The sequence below is a fragment of the Podarcis erhardii genome, assembly GCF_964252035.2.
Source record: "Podarcis erhardii genome assembly, chromosome: 9".
NCBI lineage: Eukaryota > Metazoa > Chordata > Lepidosauria > Squamata > Lacertidae > Podarcis > Podarcis erhardii.
Genome location: NC_138512.1, coordinates 64,697,099 through 64,714,682, shown reverse-complemented (window position 1 = coordinate 64,714,682; position 17,584 = coordinate 64,697,099). Strand labels below are relative to the sequence as shown.

Here is a 17,584-nt window from a genome sequence, read left to right as displayed (position 1 = left end):
GGGTTTTGGCAATGTAGCCGAAGAGAACCAGAGGAAAAAGTTTGCCATAACTCCAAAACTACAACGTATCAAGCATTCAAAAATCAGTGGGCTTCCACACATTACACTGCCTATTTGTACATCCACTGATGGAAAAGTTTCGTTTCTATAGGATACAGAGCATAGCTGATGCCTGAAACTGCAGACAAGAGGAGCCAGTCTTGGATTGGCAATGTTCACACCTTGTCACTATGGACAGCCACCTTCCACTGCAAAGGTCAAAGAGCGATTTTCTAGCAAGCTGTGGCAGAGAAGCAACAAGCCGCAAAGAGCTTAATAATCCTGCCTTGTGATCACCCTCCAGCCTCTTCTCCGACGCCTGCTATTTGCCAACGTATGCCGAGGCAATCAATAGTATTCTTGAATCAAATGTCACAGATACTTTTATTTATCATGTTTCCAGCTCAAAAGGATCTGAAGTTATGGTGTGTGGGGTAGTCAAAACAATGGACTCATTCACATGCCAAGATAAAAAAAAACCCTCCTTGTGTGTGGTATGGCCTTATGAATAGAAACTCAAGAATCTGCCTTATGCTGGACCACTTGTCCATTTAGCTATGTAACTTCTACACTGACTGGCAGCAGCTCTCTGGGATTTCAGACAGGAGCCCTGCTTGGGGAGGGGCCAGGGATAAACCTGGGACTTTTTGAATGCAAAGCAGCTGATTTAGCACTGTGGTCTTCCCCTAACATTTCAGGGGCTGGTTGGCCACACCTGGGAAACCCAGCCAGATGGGCAGGGATTTATTTATTTATTTATTTTCTTCAACCATGCACCCAAGTTGCTTCCTCAGCTGTCTGCATTCCTCCTTTCCTCTTCCTCCACCCATTACCCAGAATAGCAAGGGCTCAATAACAATTCAAAGTTTGCAGCCACTTCATAAGAAAGAGGGAAACAGCAGGAGTGACTTTAACAGCTCTGCTTACCAGAGGACTGTCCTGGTTGTCATTAAGCTCAGAAAGTTTGGTGCTGGATTTCTGTCGCTTTGGTTTACTCCTTTCTCCGATATATCCGGAGTTGGCCTCTTGCAGTTTTTCTACTTCTTGAGCAGTCAGCATACACTCTTCAATGCTGCCAAATCCAGAAGGAATATTCTCCTTATTGATCACCTCCCTGAAGAAAGACATTGCAGGGTTACCAATCTGCTTCAGATGTTCTTAGAATATGCAGGAATTACGGGAAAATTTAAAGAGCCAAGGCAGGAGAAGGAGGAAAGTCAATGAATATGTATGATTACAATGGTGGATATTTAATGATGGAAATGTATACTTGAAATTTATCAATAAAAATATTTTTTTTAAAAGACCAATCTGCCTCAGAGTGTTCATGAAAGCACACCAAGGTGTTGCCCTGAATTTGCACAGCTCTGAAAAAATTTCTGCGCTCTAGGCTTGTTTATAAGTTTCCCAAGTCTTCACTAAATGACATTTGCCCGTAGGTAGTGACAAGTCTATCTCTAGTGGCCCCAGAGGATGGGTTTGAAGGCACATGGCATAGTAACCCACCTGAAGCTAAGCAGATCTGACCCTGGTCAGTGCCTTGATGGGAAACTTACTTGAGCTCCAGAGAGTAAGATATACATGAAAATACGAACAGTAAAAATAAATAAAAATAAATTAATAGTAAAATTAGTAAACTTCCCTGGGGTAGATAAATGAGAAGGGCAAACAAGTCTGCCCTATAATTGCCAATGAAAGTGAAATCCATTGCAACAAACACAGTACATGCCGGCCCGTATTAATTTCTTTAATGTTCTGGTCCAGACCACCTTGACTAAGAGGAATGGATGGAAAATAAAACTTCAGAATTTGGAGAAGCTCCCATCTCCACCACTTTTTTAAAATTGCTCTATTCAAGTAGCTGTACACCTGGTACCCAGATTTACATTATTTTACCATAATTTTCTGCAAAGCAAAAAACAAGGGATTTGTTTTATTGGAATTTCCTTTACAAGCCTGTTTCCAATTTGTACGGATTATTACTTTGAAACATAATCTATTACATAATCAGATGCAATATATATCCACACATTAAACATGCAATTCAGCTACAATATTCATTAAAAACTTAGCCGCAAATCCTCTTGGTTTTTAATTGCTGGGACCTCCGCCCTCCAATAAAAAAGAGGTAGGTAAACTGGACCAATTCTATGCCTGTCAGTTATTTCATAGGACAAAATGTTTCGTGCCTATTAGCAATTAAAAGTGCATTAGTTTTCCGTAAATGGGAAAGCAGACTTGGAACACAGACAGCCCAGCAGGTGTTTCTGCCGAACTGTATGCATGTTCAAGAAGTGAGTATAACCACGTTGCTTCAGTCTCACGTCTGACCAGGAGAAAGAGCAGAAGAAAGGCCAAAGAAAGCACCCTAATGTAGACTTCTTCTCTTAGGTAGGGATGAGAGAAGAATCGGAAAACTGTAGAGTTGGAAGGGACCCTGAGGATCATCTAGTCCAAACCCTTGCAATGCAGGGATAAGCAGCTGTCCCATACGGGAATCAAACCTGCAACCTTGGCATTATCAGCACCACGCTCTTAACCAACTGAGCTGAAAGATGCAGGTTCACATTTTCCCCTTCTGTCCAGTTTTCCCACCAGGTTTAACATTATCTGCGATCACTGGCAATGTGACCTAGTGGCCAGAGTCACATGCAATGCTAAACCATGGTTAAGAAGAAGAGCAGCCAATATCGCAGCCTCTAGTTATTGTGGACGACAGCTCCCATCATCTGTGACCACTAGACTTGCTGGCTGGGGCTGACAGGAGTCCACCCCCCTCTGGAGGACATCATGATGGTTTTCCTAGTGGTTTAACATTACATGTGAACTGGACCAATATCTACATAGGGCCTGATGTAGCAGACACAACTATCCCCACAGCTAAGGGATTAGGAGAACTCTGCATGGCTCTTTTTTCTCCATGCCAATCCTTTTTGGGGCTCACCAGGATGCAGCTTGATGTCTGCACATCAGCCTAGACTGAATGATGGCTGGCTCTGAAGAAGCGAGAAAGGAGTTCAATCAATCTATCTATCAATCTCTCTGGGAGCCTGCATATTCACTTGGTCTTGGCTTACGGTGTCGTGTAAACTAGGTTGGTATGTTGTTGCTGAACAGAAAGGATAGAAGTTTACCTGGGAATCTATCATGCCCAATTTGTACAGAGGTTTTTCATCAATGTATTTCCTGATCATAATTCCACGTACCCCAAAGCAGGACTTCTTGCTTACTACCCAACATTCTAAACCTGAACATCTCAACGTGGTGCCACTTCTGACGTTCTGCTTAAGGTCTGTGGTCAATCTTGCGAAGAGTTCACAAAACCAAAAGAATAAGCTCTGCAGAAATTCTGGCTTTTTACAGTTCACCACAATGGATTTTTTGATTTTTTTTTTTTTTAAAAAAGGCCATGCTATAAACGGATCAATTTTCAGATGCCGCTCAGCTAAGGTTTCCTTCATAAGTTTATAGTCGGTTGGTGTGCAAATGAAAGGATTTGTGAGGCTGGAAGACACGCAAAAAGGCAGATCTGCAATTCAATAGGAAGGCTGCACAGAGGTTGGGGACGACGACACCCAACCGCAGTGCTATATGCCGCTAAACACGTACGCCTGTACACTAGCCCATCTCTGACCTACTTAGTTGAGAAGCATCTCAGCATGGCTACTAGTACAGGGAGAAACATTAAGACACTCTTGGGATTGGGAAACACCCCTGTTTTGCAAGAGGGCTTACATTTTGGGTTCACCTTTATAAAAGGAAACGTTTTGGTGGTGGTGGTTTTCCATTAATTTTTTACTTGCGGAAACTGATGCTACATTTCTCCCAAAAACATAAAGGGAGGGGGGTGGAAATGTTTCCATCAGCTATGCACTGTGACAGCAACAAGGCAGAACATCACTTTTAATGCTTTTTGAAGCTGCTCTATATCAAGGCAGTTCCCTGACCCATCTAAACCAATACACTACAGATTTCAGGCTGAACACATAGAGAGGCAGAAATTGCAATCGTACATATCTCTGTTCCTTCGGGCTTCATCCTGTTCTTTATGATGCCTCCGTCGCTGCCGGGCAGACACGTTTGACGATGTGGATGATGTTCCCGACTCGGATTCTTCAGAGCTTTGACCGCCGGATCCATGAACGTCAAAAAGATGTTGCTCGACTGCTGACCGGATTGTCTTTTCTAAGTATCTGTAAAACCAACAAACAAATATGCAAGAAAGCAAAGGAATGTTAAGAATGATGGAGCTACAAAAACGAGGGTAAAATCTCACGTGTAGATTTAGCAAGAAGAACCTCTTCTAGCAGAACTTAGAAGGAAAAATTCTGCTACTGCAATCCAGGGCATAGCCTGAAGGCATATGAGGCAGCAAACTCTGTTGAAGTAGCAAACACTACAAACACTATGTACAAGCAAGGGTGCATATTTGAGATTTCTGTAACAGCTAAGGCATATATACATTGTTTTAAGTGATCCTAACAATGCAGCCTTGCTCAAGAACACAAGTAGCATCCTGCTGGATTGATTTTACCCTAAACTGAGGGATAGGAATACAGTGGTACCACAGGTTACATACGCTTCAGGTTACAGACTCTGCTAACCCAGAAATAGTGCTTCAGGTTAAGAACTTTGCTTCAGGATGAGAATAGAAATCGTGCTCCAGCGGCGCCACAGCAGCAGCAGGCCCCATTAGCTAAAGTGGTGCTTCAGATTAAGAACAGTTTCAGGTTAAGAACGGACCTCCGGAACGAATTAAGTACTTAACCCGAGGTACCACTGTACATTACATTTGGTCTGAAATTCTTTATCAGAAGCCTTGCAACCTAGCAGGCACTAGGTAGTCCACCAGAAATTTATTAGTGGTCCATCAGTAGACCACACTGCCCAACCTTGCACAAATTTCTTCCAAAGCACAGGAAGACCCACAAAATGTTCTAATCAAAGTGTCTCAAACTATATAGAATCGTAGCGTTGGAAGGGATCCTGAGGATCATCCAGTCCGGCCCCCTCCAATGTAAGGATGTCAACTAAAGCATCTATGACAGATGGCCATATCTACAGGACAACAGCCTTGTTCTGAGCTAGCAAACTTTATCAAGGATACTTTCCTTGAGCGTTTGCAGAGTCAACAACAAACACGCACACACATATAACAAGCACAATTCAAAACCAAAGAAGACATAATAGCAGACACTTACTCTCCAGTAGGAGGGAGGCTGCTGCTGGTGCTGCTGCTGACTTGCGACACGTGAGCACTGCATGAAAGGAATTCAAAAGTTATATGTAAGTCTCAAAGAACATTAAGAAAAGCGGCTTAGAGAACCCCAGAGCTTTGCTTGAATTCTGAATGATCTGTTTAATGAATTAAAAAGGCCTCCCAAAATATAAACACACCTCGGGCCAGTTTCATGCATGCATGAATATAACTTGATTTCTGTTCACTTGATGTCAGATGAATGAGTGACCTGACTTCAGTGAAAGGCATCATAATTTTCTTTTCAACAAATTGTTGAACAGTAACATTTGGCAAATTATTTGCAAAGATGCCTTATTATCGCGTGAAGGAAGAGAAGCGTATGCTTAGTTGCCAGGTTCTTCCAGTTTTATAAGACTATCCTTATAGTCTGTTATTGTCAGCTGTGCATTTGAACTTACACTGTTTTATTTAAAGTAAGTCCCCCCCCCCCCAAGAACGTTGTTCTTTTAAAAAAATGAAATGCATCATATGAATAATCTGAACAATAATATAAAACTGATAAAACAAAACAAAACCAGTTCTTTAAAATTCAGAGCATCTCAAGGCTACACAGTATGTTTGGGAGAAGAAAGTTCTTTTGACAAAAGAAATCCTGTTTGCTACAAAACCATTTCATCATTGTCCTGGTTCTTTTGACTTCAAAAAGATGTGTCATCTTAGATACTTAATTCCCACCCCCCAATTTTACCTGTCAATTCATCAATCCTAGGTATTACTAGAGACATCATACACCTGTGGTGACAACTTATAAGTGCAAGTTACACTTGGAATTTCATTAATCAAATGATGGAACATGTAAATGCAAATCAACTCTCAGACTGCAAACTCCTAAGCAGCAATGATTCAACCACTATTTCTGACCAATCTGCCGTGATAAGAGTAGGTTAGAAACAACACGCAAACAAATTTCACAAATTTAACACACAGCTTATAACACAATATGCACCTCTCAAAAATGATCAGCATAAAAAGAAGCAGACTGGCTTTTTAAAAAGAACATACATTTAACTTAAAGCAGCTTAGCAGATTTGCAATGACAGATGCATTTGCTGTGTGTTCTTCTTGTGAATACAGCCATACCTTAGTTTCCAAACAGCTTAGTTCTCAAACGTTTTGGCTCCCGAATGCTGCAAACCCGGAAGTGATTGCTCTGGTTTGCGAACGTTCTTTGGAACCCGAACGTCCGATGGGGCTTCCGATTGAGTGCAGGAACTGGAAGCCGTGCTTTGGTTTTTGAATGTTTTCGGAAGTTGAACGGACTTCCGGAACGGATTCCGGGTTTTTTTCTTTCCCCGGAACGGATTCCGTTTGAGAACCAAGGTAAGACTGAATTGCACAGTGCATAATGAGGAGATCAATTGGCAAACTATGTAATTGGGATGAAACACGCGCCCACCATTTGTTTACAGGCGCGGCCTCCCTTGCCTTCCTGCTTTGCACAGAAGGCACCTGCGCATGTGTGATCAATGCACCTGTTGACCCGTGGCTTCAAGCAGCTGAGAGACCCTCCATGTATGGAAGCAGTATACCAGGCGCTAGGGGTAAACAGCCTGGAGAGCTGCTGCCATTATGCTTGCATTGCAAGTTTCACAGAAATGCCTTTCTGCCCATGAAGGCTGAACTGGGTGAATGGCAACTCTTTCATTCCTAACGCAGATTCAGTCTCCTTGCACTGCTTCTTATCATGTGCCAATGTGGCAGGAGCACTGGTGTGTTTTCTGGTAAGTTTTCCTATACACCCTATTTGCTTAGGGTGATTTGTATTGGGAGAAACTTTAGTCTGCGCTTTTAAATTTTCTGAAGCAATATTACTACTACTACTACTACTACTACTACTACTACTACCACCACCACCATTAATTCACTGCCTCGTAAACAACAGCATGTTTTTAATAATGTGTGTAAATGCCTTGAGACAAAGGCATTTGCATACATTATTAAAAACGCTTAAAAGCACAAGAACAAAACAAAAACATTTAAAACAAGACTAAAACCATAACTGGTAGACACGTATAGTAAAAAATTATGCACCTGTTCTACCTCGACAGGAATGCTACTGCACCCCACAGTAAAATCCCTACTGTGAGTTACTGCATACCTGGCTTCTGAGATCTTTGGGGCTTGCAGGAGAAACTCTCCTGCAGACTTCAGTGATCTACTGTGTAGATCTACTGGATAAGGCAGTCTCTCAGGTAACCTGGTCCTGAGCTGTACAGGGCTTTCTATATCAGCATCAACACCCTGAACGTGGCCTAGCAGTACAAGAGCAGCTGACACAAGTCCCACAAGCAGGGTGCTATGGGCTGTCAGTAGTTTTTCTCCACAAGTTTGTCCCCATAACCTAGCTGCTGGGTTCTGCATGAGCTGCAGCATCTGGCGAAGGGTCGCCTTGCATGGAGCACACTGTGAGGTTATCACTGCATGGGCAACTGTGGCCTAGAGAGGGGTCTAATTTAGCAAGTTTATATTAACAGACATCACTAAATAAAGCTAAAAACTGTGAAACTGCGTAGCCTACCCAATACAGTGGTACCTCAGGTTACATACGCTTCAGGTTACATATGCTTCAGGGTACAGACTCTGCTAACCCAGAAATAGTGCTTCAGGTTAAGAACTTTGCTTCAGGATGAGGACAGAAATTGCGCAGTGGCAGTGGGAGGCCCCATTAGCTAAAGTGGCGCTTCAGGTTAAGAACAGTTTCAGGTTAAGAACGGACCTCCGGAACGAATTAAGTACTTAACCCGAGGTAGCACTGTACTTATTTGCAATTGGCATCCGTTCATTGTTCCTAATGGACTTAAAACGTTGGACGTTTTCTGCGGAAAAATAAGGCACTGGGAAAATTTTCTGCATCATGTCACGGGCCTGAAAGCAGCCACATGCCCAATTTACCAGACACAACAATGCACATGATTTCCCTAGGCATAAGTTATGCCACGTAGGACAATACTGAACGGGGCATCTGTGTCCCTGAAGGACCAGGTGCGCAGCCTGGGAGTCATTTTGGACTCACAGCCGTCCATGGAGGCACAGGTCAATTCTGTGTCCAGGGTACCAGCTCCATCTGGTACGCAGGCTGAGACCCTACCTGCCCGCCGACTTGTCTCGCCAGAGTGGTGCATGCTCTAGTTATCTCCCGCTTGGACTACTGCAATGACCTCTCCGTGGGACTACCTATCATCGTCAAAGTTATGTCTTCCCAGGAAGCGAGAACACAGCCTGAAGCAGGGCCTTGTCTTCGGAGAAGCTCTCTGAACTGGGAGGCAAGGTCAGGTCTGAGACTTGCCGGAGTCCTCTCTCTCCGCCTCCTCCATCCCGCTGACTCAGCTTTGCAGATAAGAGGGGCCATGTGACATGTTACTGAGGTTCAGAGCCTGACTACAGTATTCATAAACCAAGTTGTTATGAGCTTAAAACATTTCGTTTGGCTTGATCCTCTTATCGGCAAGAGAATTAGTTCGCCCAGCTGGCTGGCCTGCATGTGTGCAAACAAGAACGACATGGTGCCGCTGAGGGAGGCAGATACGCTGCGAAATGCAAGGCTCAGCACAACACCCTAACGGACGCTTGCTGAACAAGAAAACGCTTCAAGCGTCCTGCTTCTCAAACAGTTTGTCTCCGGTGTGCTTCTTCGGAGTTACCGCTAAGCATTCCTGCTAGTACTTTCTAGTACAGTCATACCTCGGGCTGAAATCCCTTCAGGTTAAGCCTTTTCGGGTTGCGCTCCGCGGTGACCCGGAAGTAACAGAGTGCATTACTTCCGGGTTTCGCCGCTCGCGCATATGCTCAAAATGACATCACGTGCATGCGCGGAAGCGGCAAATCGTGACCTGTGGATGTTGGCTGCATTCACTTCAGGATGCGAACGGGGATCCGGAATGGATCCCGTTGGCATCCAGAGGTACCACTGTAATGTGTGAACCCCTCGCTGCTACCCAGAACGCGTTGGGTTAGTCTAGAAAGAAGCAGTCTATTCATCAGCAAAAGGAGAGACGGGCAGCATTCTTCTAACGCAAAGCTTGCTAGGTGACCCTGAGCCGATCACATGCTCTCAGCCCGACCTACCTCACAGGGTTGTTGTGAGGATCAGAAGGGGATGAGAACTATCTAAGTCACCTTGATCTCCTTGAAGGAAAGGTGGGTACAAATGTAACAGAGAAGAACTGCTGGGATAGCTCACTTGGTACAGTGTGAGAATCTGAATCTCAGGGTTGTAGGTTCGAGTCCCATGTTGGGCAAAAGAGTCCTGCATCGCAGGGGGTTGGACTAAATGACCTTTGTGGTCCCTTCCATCTCTCTTACGATTCTATGATTCTAAGAAGGAGGAGGACATCAGGGCGTCAAGTTAGGACAGACCTCCTGTTCTTGCCAAAGAAAGGCCTAAAAACGAGTTAAGGCGCTAGTCCTTAGGGAGTGTCTCCACCCCCCATCGTTCTACCCAGACACTGAGGTCCAGTGCCAAGGGCCTTCTGGCGGTTCCCTCACTGCGAGAAGCCAAGTTACAGGGAACCAGGCAGAGGGCCTTCTCGGTAGTGGCACCCACCCTGTGGAACGCCCTCCCACCAGATCTCAAAGAGAACAACAACTACCAGACTTTTAGAAGACATCTGAAGGCAGCCCTGTTTAGGGAGGCTTTTAATGTTTGATGTATTACAGTATTTTAATATTTTTTTGGAAGCCGCCCAGAGTGGCTGGAGAAGCTGGGTATGTATGTATGTATGTATGTATGTATAAATAAATAAATATTATTTTCTTTATTTGTGGTCCAGTCTTACAGGGTCAGGTGTACAAGGACACACTTTACCCAGAGGAAAACCCGGGTTTGCCACTAAATATTTATTTATTTATTAGATTTATATACCACCCTTCATCCAAAGATCTCAAGATAAAAATACACAATAAAAGCACAAGAGAGACAGTCAAAACAGAAGCAATGAAACAATAACGCCCCCCCCTCCCACAAACGCATTTAAAAGGCCATAGAGTATTAATCAGCCAAAGGCCTGGCGCCTAAAGATATATAATGAAGGTGCCAGCCTTGCTGGGGAGAGCAGTCCACAAATGGGAAGCCACTGCAGAAAAGGCCCCGTTCTCGTGTTGCCACTCTACTGGCCCCGTGTGGAAGAGGCACACAAAGAAGGGTCTCAGAGGATGAACACAGAGTCATCAGGGAGCCACAACACGATGACACCATCTGTATGGTACTCATGCTGGCCATATGTATCTGCAGAGATACCAACTGACAAGGAACCGCAGCAAACATGGCCTGACCTTGTGTCTTTTAGCAGCAGCAGCAGCAGCAGCAGCTTCGATGCAAGGAAATGAGAAGGTGAGGCTTTTTCTGTTTACAGCACAGAGACAAATGCCTGCAGATCAATCAGCTTTTAAAAGGGGACCAGGCAAGGCTGAAGTCTAGCTTTCCTGGAGCATTTTCACACGTCTGTCATCGTGTGCCCTGGTGTGTTTGCAAGGCGGCTGCTTTTCTTATCGAGGAAGCTAGTCCAGGCAGAAAGCAATTATTTACTTTTGCACTTTCCTCCCCCTTTCCTCTAATCAAATCATCACTGGGGATTTGTGAGCAGCGACACCTGCAGCTGAAAGCCTAGCTATGCTCCAGGAGGGCGTGCAAAGATTTTCGCTGAGGCTAGCCACAGGGACCTCTCCTGTATTATTCACTTTGGCAAGTCTAGGCTCTCTCCACCCAAGGCATGGACTCTCTTATATTAGATTTTTTTTTTGGTGGGGGAGGTGTTTCTCAGGCACAAAATCATGCCTGTTAAACTCACTCAGTGTGACACCATTCTCATTTATCTGCAGAATTTATAAACCACCTTTTCCCTCCAAGGAGCTTAAAGTGAAGACATATGGTTTTCTTCCTCCTCACTTAATCCCAACAACCTTGTGTGGCACATGAGGCTGAGAGGCAGTGACTGGCCGAAGGTCACTCAGTGAACTTCACGGGCGAGCAAGGATTCGAATCCAAGACTCCAACCACCGCGCCACTCTGCAAAAGTAAAAAAGCAACGTCTAACCCTAACTCCCCAAAAACACTGACACGGCCTGAGCTTCTTGGTAATAAGCCCTGCTGAGATCTGGGTGCAAGTTCAAATTAAGCTTTTTAAAAAACAAAAACAAATTAAATTAGCTCACTTTGAAAACAGAGCATCTCAGAGTTAAGGGGCAGCGAAGGGTGGGTGGATAATTTTTTAAATTAAATTCCACCTTTATGCCCAAAGGAGTGGCAGTTAACCCCTGATTTTTAACCCTTCCCCATTTGTCAGCTCCTTACTGTTCTCCAAAATGGCTGCTTCTGCCCCATAGAAAATGCTTAGACTCACAGTGTTGTGAGGAGGCAGGTTAATCATCCTGCCCCTTCAGTCCTTTACAATCCCCCACTTTTATTTAAAAAAAGGAGGGCTTTAGTTTCAAAACATGGCACCACGGATTACTTAATGCATTTGCTTGCAACATGCAGTTAACCGAGATGGTGCTAGAGAGCTTTCCTAATAAACGACGACAGTTGTTGGAGCCCAGAGTCACGAAAGTAAACCAAAGGACAGACTTCTTCTGAGGGACCATCACCACCACCACCCTGTTTCCCACTCTAGAACAGGGATCGCCAACCTTTTTGGACTGCAAGGACATATTTGGAATTCTGAGAAGGAAGTTTCTGTGGGCGCCAGTCACAAAATGGCTGCCGGGGTGGCGTGGCATAACAAAAAATGGCTGCCGTGGGGTTATGTAGGAGATGCTGAGCTAGAGCAAACAGGAACTGCTGGTGCAGGAACAGCATAGAGTCCCTCATGCATTTTGTATTTTTGATGGCATGTTGAATGAGGCCTTTCTCAGACACCAAAGGCAATAACTGGCAGATATATTAGCACCCACAGACACAGTACTGGCAAATCCTGCTCTAGAAGAGACTTGGTGCCTCCTTCAGGAGACGAGCCTGTTATTTTCAATAAGAAAAGGAAAGGGGCCTGTGTCTTAGATGTCCCTTCTCTATACATTGTACCCACTAGCATAATAGGAATTAAGTCTTTCTCTGGCTCATGGACAGAAGCCATTCACGATGTCAAATTTTGTTTTGCTGCCTCTGCGAAGCATCTCTAAAGTCCAACACAGAACATGGTTTTCTCCTCTACAACTGACCTACTTGGCTGACCTAAACACCTGGAGACCCAGGCCCTGCTCTCATTACCTGAAAGTTTCTTATCTACCCCTGTTGACATTCACCACCTGTTGTTTTCAGTTTTCTGAAGAACGCCCTGCTTATCTAAGAATCTCAGTGCTAATATAAACCCAGGATTACCAAGCAAAAGACAAGGCACAGAAAGTTTCTGTGTACAAATATTTAGAAAACCAAACAATGATCCTCTTGGCTTTTAACCTATTATAACATGGCAGCTTCATGTTTTAAGCTACAACTGACACCTCCTAAAACGGATGACAATATTCCTGTTGATCTGAATGAAATTGCAGTACATGTTTGATAATATAATATAGTTTTTGTTGCTCTTACTAAAACAATGGAGGGAAGGCAATCACGGTTCCAAGTGCTATTTGCTTTGAGTCATATAAACAGTATTTTTGGCGTGCAAGATTCTTGTGTCAATTTAGCACCACCACAAAATTGAGAAATAGCATATTGTTTTATGTTGTTAAAAAAAACCTATATTACAGTGCTCTAAGCAGTGGTCATGGTGGTGATGAACTCCAGCTGTGATTGGCTCAGCTACCTGCCTGTCTGTCACAGTGGGGCTGGTCAAGCCACTGGTTACCATTGGCTTAGCTGCTCTCTTGCTTAGAGTCTCAACCTGCCATAGGGATGGGAGGTCAGGTGCACAGCTGGGCTGGCTGAGAGTTGTAGTCCAAAACATCTGGAAGGTGCCAGATTGGCGGAGGCTGTGCTAAGGGAAACAGAGACAGAGGAATCTAGGAAAGGAGGGCTGGAACAGGAAGAGGGCTGGAACAATGCAGCGGACAAGACAAGGAAGAGGCGTCACAGGGGAAAGAAGACAGACACACAACAGGTAGGGAGAAGATGTGCAGAGCAAATAACAGGCCAAATCTTTGACTGAAAGCCTCCGGTTATTTGTCTACTTTTACAGATAGGGCTGTAGAAACTGGCTCAAGGTTAAGCAGATGTCTGCACTTGGATTTACAAAGGGCTGCACCCACATGGAGGGGGATTTAAGAGTGCACCAAGTCTAAAAGGAATTTCAGACAATTAAGATTCTAATGTTACAGATGTTTGTTTAATCATTCCGCTGTGCTCTTTAGGTTACGTCCCTTGACTGAAACGGGAGAGAGGAGATCGTTAAGGAACACAAGCCGCTGCGCTCATCAGAAACTCTGCAACATTTGCAGCGCCGATGATAAGAAGAATAAAAAAAGGCATATACATAGCGTTCCTGCCAGCTGGCAAGAGAAAAAGCACCCTGCAGTCCTTGGAATATGGACAGCTCTTGTTTGCACCCACCCAGCATGTTACATAACCGTCTCTCCTCTCGACCATTGTACTCTGTGTACTGTATAAAAGCTGCAGCCCACATCCTCCATGTGTTTACGTTAATTGCTCAGTTGTTCTATCGCATAAATATGTCTACATCAAGGCAAGCGCGGCGGGGCAGGAAGTCAGCAAAACGGCAGGGTGGGAAAAGAAAAAAGATGTCTTGCAAAGCAGCTTCTGGCATGGAATCATTGCAGGGCAATTACCCCCCCCCCCCTTTGGTTTCTGCAGCAAGGCAGGGAAGATAAATGGCAGGAGTTGTTGAAGCAGCAAGAGCTGTCTCTTGCCACAAGAGCTCTCAGGCAGCGAAGCACCCGCCGTTGGCCAGCTTGTGGCCATCTTCCCTGCCAAATTAACTCCTCTTGGCAAACCACGCATTTCTGGTGTGTGACACTGAGCAGCCATTCTTTCTTTCTTGCTTCCTTTCTTTTTAAAGAAACGAGCTGCCAAATGTAATCAGGGGTGCATTATGATGCTAAGCGAAGTCACAAAAAGAAACAAGCTGTGCAACAGGGAATTATGTCGCAAAGCTAGATTATTGCTTTGCTTTAATTAACAAGATACTGATTTAAATGGGGCACACCACCAATGCGCTTCCAAGACCTGCTCACCGAGTAGTCCCATCAGGAGATTATGCCCTAGATGCTTTTCCTGTATTCCAATATTCCAGGAATGATAAAAGCAAGCCTGGAAAACAACTTTCAAAACCCGAAGACCTCCAGAACTCCATTTGTTTCTATGTGTGACATGAAGCATTTGCACAGGCATCTCCTTATATAATCACAGAAATGTGGGAAACGAAGTCAAACCAGGAGTGCATTATTGTCTACAATGACTGCAAGAGGCTTTCCAAAGTTTTGGACAGGGGTCTCTCCTACTTGGAGTTGCTGGAGATCTTGTGCAAAGCAGATGCCCTATCACTTTGCCACAGCCCTTCCCAAACGATATCCACTATAATATTTAAAAGAAGAAGAAAAATCCCTAAACATCTCCTGGCTAAAATAAGCAACAAATCCCTGGCATTCTGAGATTGAGAAACCAATGTGCAGAAATCAGGAAAAGCCATAGAGACTTTTGTTATTAGCTCTGGCTCCCCCTGCTGTTGGTCTCCCAGCCTACTGGCCTACCAGTGTGACTGGGCCCCAGTCACCGCTGTCGCAATGTTTATGTGTCTGTCTGACCATGCTGCTTTCAGTGGGTGGGGTCAATATGTATGAAACCACTTCTCTCTCCATGTTTTCACTGAATACATGCAGACTGCGGCACTTCTTTGTGGCAGTGATTTCCACACTTAATTATGTGTTGTGTGAAAAAGAGCTTTGTTGCACCTGGCCAGGATGCAGAACAGCTGATTCCGCTCGTTGGCTAAGGAAGGACATGTCCGTTTGAGCACACTGTAAAAATACTGCAGAAAATACTAATAACTGTCTCCCATCCGCAGCAGTTTCTTACAAAGCTGAAACATAGTGGAGACAAGCAAATAGAAGTACGTAATACCTTAGGTAGAACGGTGAGATGGGCCTTTCATCCTCTTGAGAGCTGAAAAAGAAGACAACATATTTGTCATTAGCATGCAAGTTTCTGCCCTTCATTTGCAAGCTAATTCATACTGAACCACTGAGATCTGAGTAGCAGAGGCTGGAAAAGAAGCTGTGCTGATAGGCAGGTTTTGCTGCACTGCCAGAGACAGAGGCTTTCAGGGGAGTGGGGGGGGGGTGTTAAATTACATTCTTCAAGGTTACAAAACCCCAAGTCGTTTTGCTAGTGCTCACCAAGGCAGAACTAGATAAAACTGCTGAGCTTTCAGGAGCCTGAGCAGCTGTGCAAGACTTCAAGGGCTATTTCTATAGCAACGTTGCAATGATCCGCTATAAGCATAACCAGGACTGGGAGGTGGCGGGGAGGACCAGGGGCTTTCTGTGGTTCCACAAATGAACAATTGGCTTCTAAAGAAGGTTACAATTTCTCTTACTAAAAAAAAAGGGGGAGGGGGGACGGAGGGGGAGAAAAACCAATGTAAAATGCTGGTTTCAAAACCATGCCATCAAAATTAAATGTATACAAGTGGTAAAGTACAGTGGTACCTCGGGTTACATATGCTTCAGGTTACATACGCTTCAGGTTACAGACTCTGCTAACCCAGAAATAGTACCTCGGGTTAAGAACTTTGCTTCAGGATGAGAACAGAAATTGTGCTCCGGCGGCACGGCGGCAGCAGGAGGCCCCATTAGCTAAAGTGGTGCTTCAGGTTAAGCACAGTTTTAGGTTAAGAATGGACCTCCGGAATGAATTAAGTACTTAACCCGAGGTACCACTGTAAGCTTCTACATGGTGTGACCACACTTGGAATACTGTGTCTCCAAGACCACACCTAAAAAATGATATTGCAAAGCTGGAAAAGATGCGGGAGAAAGAAACAAAAATGAAGATGGCGCTGGAGCAACTGCCATATGACAATAGAGACACCGTTTCTCTGTTATGTAACGGAAGGGAGTTTCAATGTGTAGGTGTTGCCACACTAAAGGCATGAATCCTGCACCATACAGAATGGACCTTGTGGTGGTGAAATGGTTATCTGCAAGAGTGCATCTCCTGCAAAGCATAGCGACCAACTAGTTATGTAAGAGGCTGGGAAATCTTTTAGGCATCCCGTTCCCAATTTGCGTAGGAGTCTTGACAATATCTTGGACTCTTTGATAACCCAGAGTTTGAAAGCCAATAAATGGGTTCACCAATGCTAATTTATAGAAAGAAAAAGCCAGCTTTGATAATGAAATAACCGTGGTCTCCAATTATGAATGTCGTTTGTAAAAACAAACACCCACACACTAAATGGTTATGGGGTGGAGAGTAAGGAGAAGAGATTTCTCTTTAACCTTCCCTCACACCTTTCCATCATTTTCCAAAAGTATTGGACTAGATAATGGGGATGCAACAACGATTGCCTTTTGCCCTTTTGTTTTGAATCATTACACATCTGTTACTTAAAGTGTGGTTCGACAACTTTTCTTCTTGTGGGCCTGTCAGAAACAAACACTGTGGAAGAGTCACAAGGCACACACGCACACACACACACACACACACACACAATCCAGTACACCTTGCATCATCAATATCCCTTTACCGGTTTCTCTCAGTGAACCCAGGTTAATGATAGACTCCTTGTCTCAAGCCCTTAGCTATTTTGCCTCTATATGGTGTTCAGTTCCCCACTGCTACAACCCAACTGACAATGACTCCCTCCTGCCCTAAACAAGAAACACTCTTCTTAAGTTTGGAGAAGTTAAACATGGACTTTCCCTCCCCGATGAATTAATCTAGCCAATCTACAAAGACCTTTGGAGGGTCAGAGCAAATGTTTGCAAAGGGACTTGCCAGGGAAGTGACATGTGCCTGTTCAGAAGTTGAAAGGCCATGTCACCCTCGCCAAATATTTGGGTACTTAAAATATAATCAAGCTGTTTTGGTTGCTGAACTATATTTAATGGCATTCTGCTTTGACCTCAGATAGAAGAACCCTGCAGAAAAACAACTTCCAGAGCAATTTGAACTAAAGTAAAAAAATCAAAGTTGCATGCTAAGTCCATGCATGCAGAAGAACAAGTTTCGGATGGGGTGGCAAAAGGGACTGCAGCACATCAGGCCGCAAAAATCTGGGGAAATCCCAGTTTGGGATATTCCTCCAGATTAAAAATATAAAAGTCTTTATGCAACAGGGGACAAGCATATCAAGAGAGAAACGTCCCAATCAGAGTCTGATTGCCAGGCATGCT

General features: G+C 44.3%; 1 protein-coding gene and 1 long non-coding RNA gene across 4 annotated transcripts in view; one reads left to right on the top strand and one right to left on the bottom strand.

Moving 5' to 3' along the window:
• FAM13A (family with sequence similarity 13 member A) overlaps positions 1 to 17,584 on the bottom strand; it is a 132,714-nt gene that overhangs the window by 33,233 nt on the left and 81,897 nt on the right. For all 3 annotated transcript variants that reach the window (XM_081876714.1, XM_081876713.1, XM_081876715.1), the window contains 4 exons: positions 15,309 to 15,350; positions 5,241 to 5,297; positions 4,053 to 4,232; positions 967 to 1,153 (listed from right to left, as the gene is read on the bottom strand). In XM_081876714.1, coding sequence (XP_081732840.1) covers positions 967 to 1,153; positions 4,053 to 4,232; positions 5,241 to 5,297; positions 15,309 to 15,350 — 466 coding nt within the window. The remainder of the gene's footprint in view (positions 1 to 966; positions 1,154 to 4,052; positions 4,233 to 5,240; positions 5,298 to 15,308; positions 15,351 to 17,584) is intronic.
• Positions 11,925 to 13,853, top strand: LOC309350436. Its single transcript, XR_014160369.1, has 2 exons — positions 11,925 to 13,332; positions 13,583 to 13,853. It is a non-coding gene; the product is annotated as an uncharacterized lncRNA (long non-coding RNA).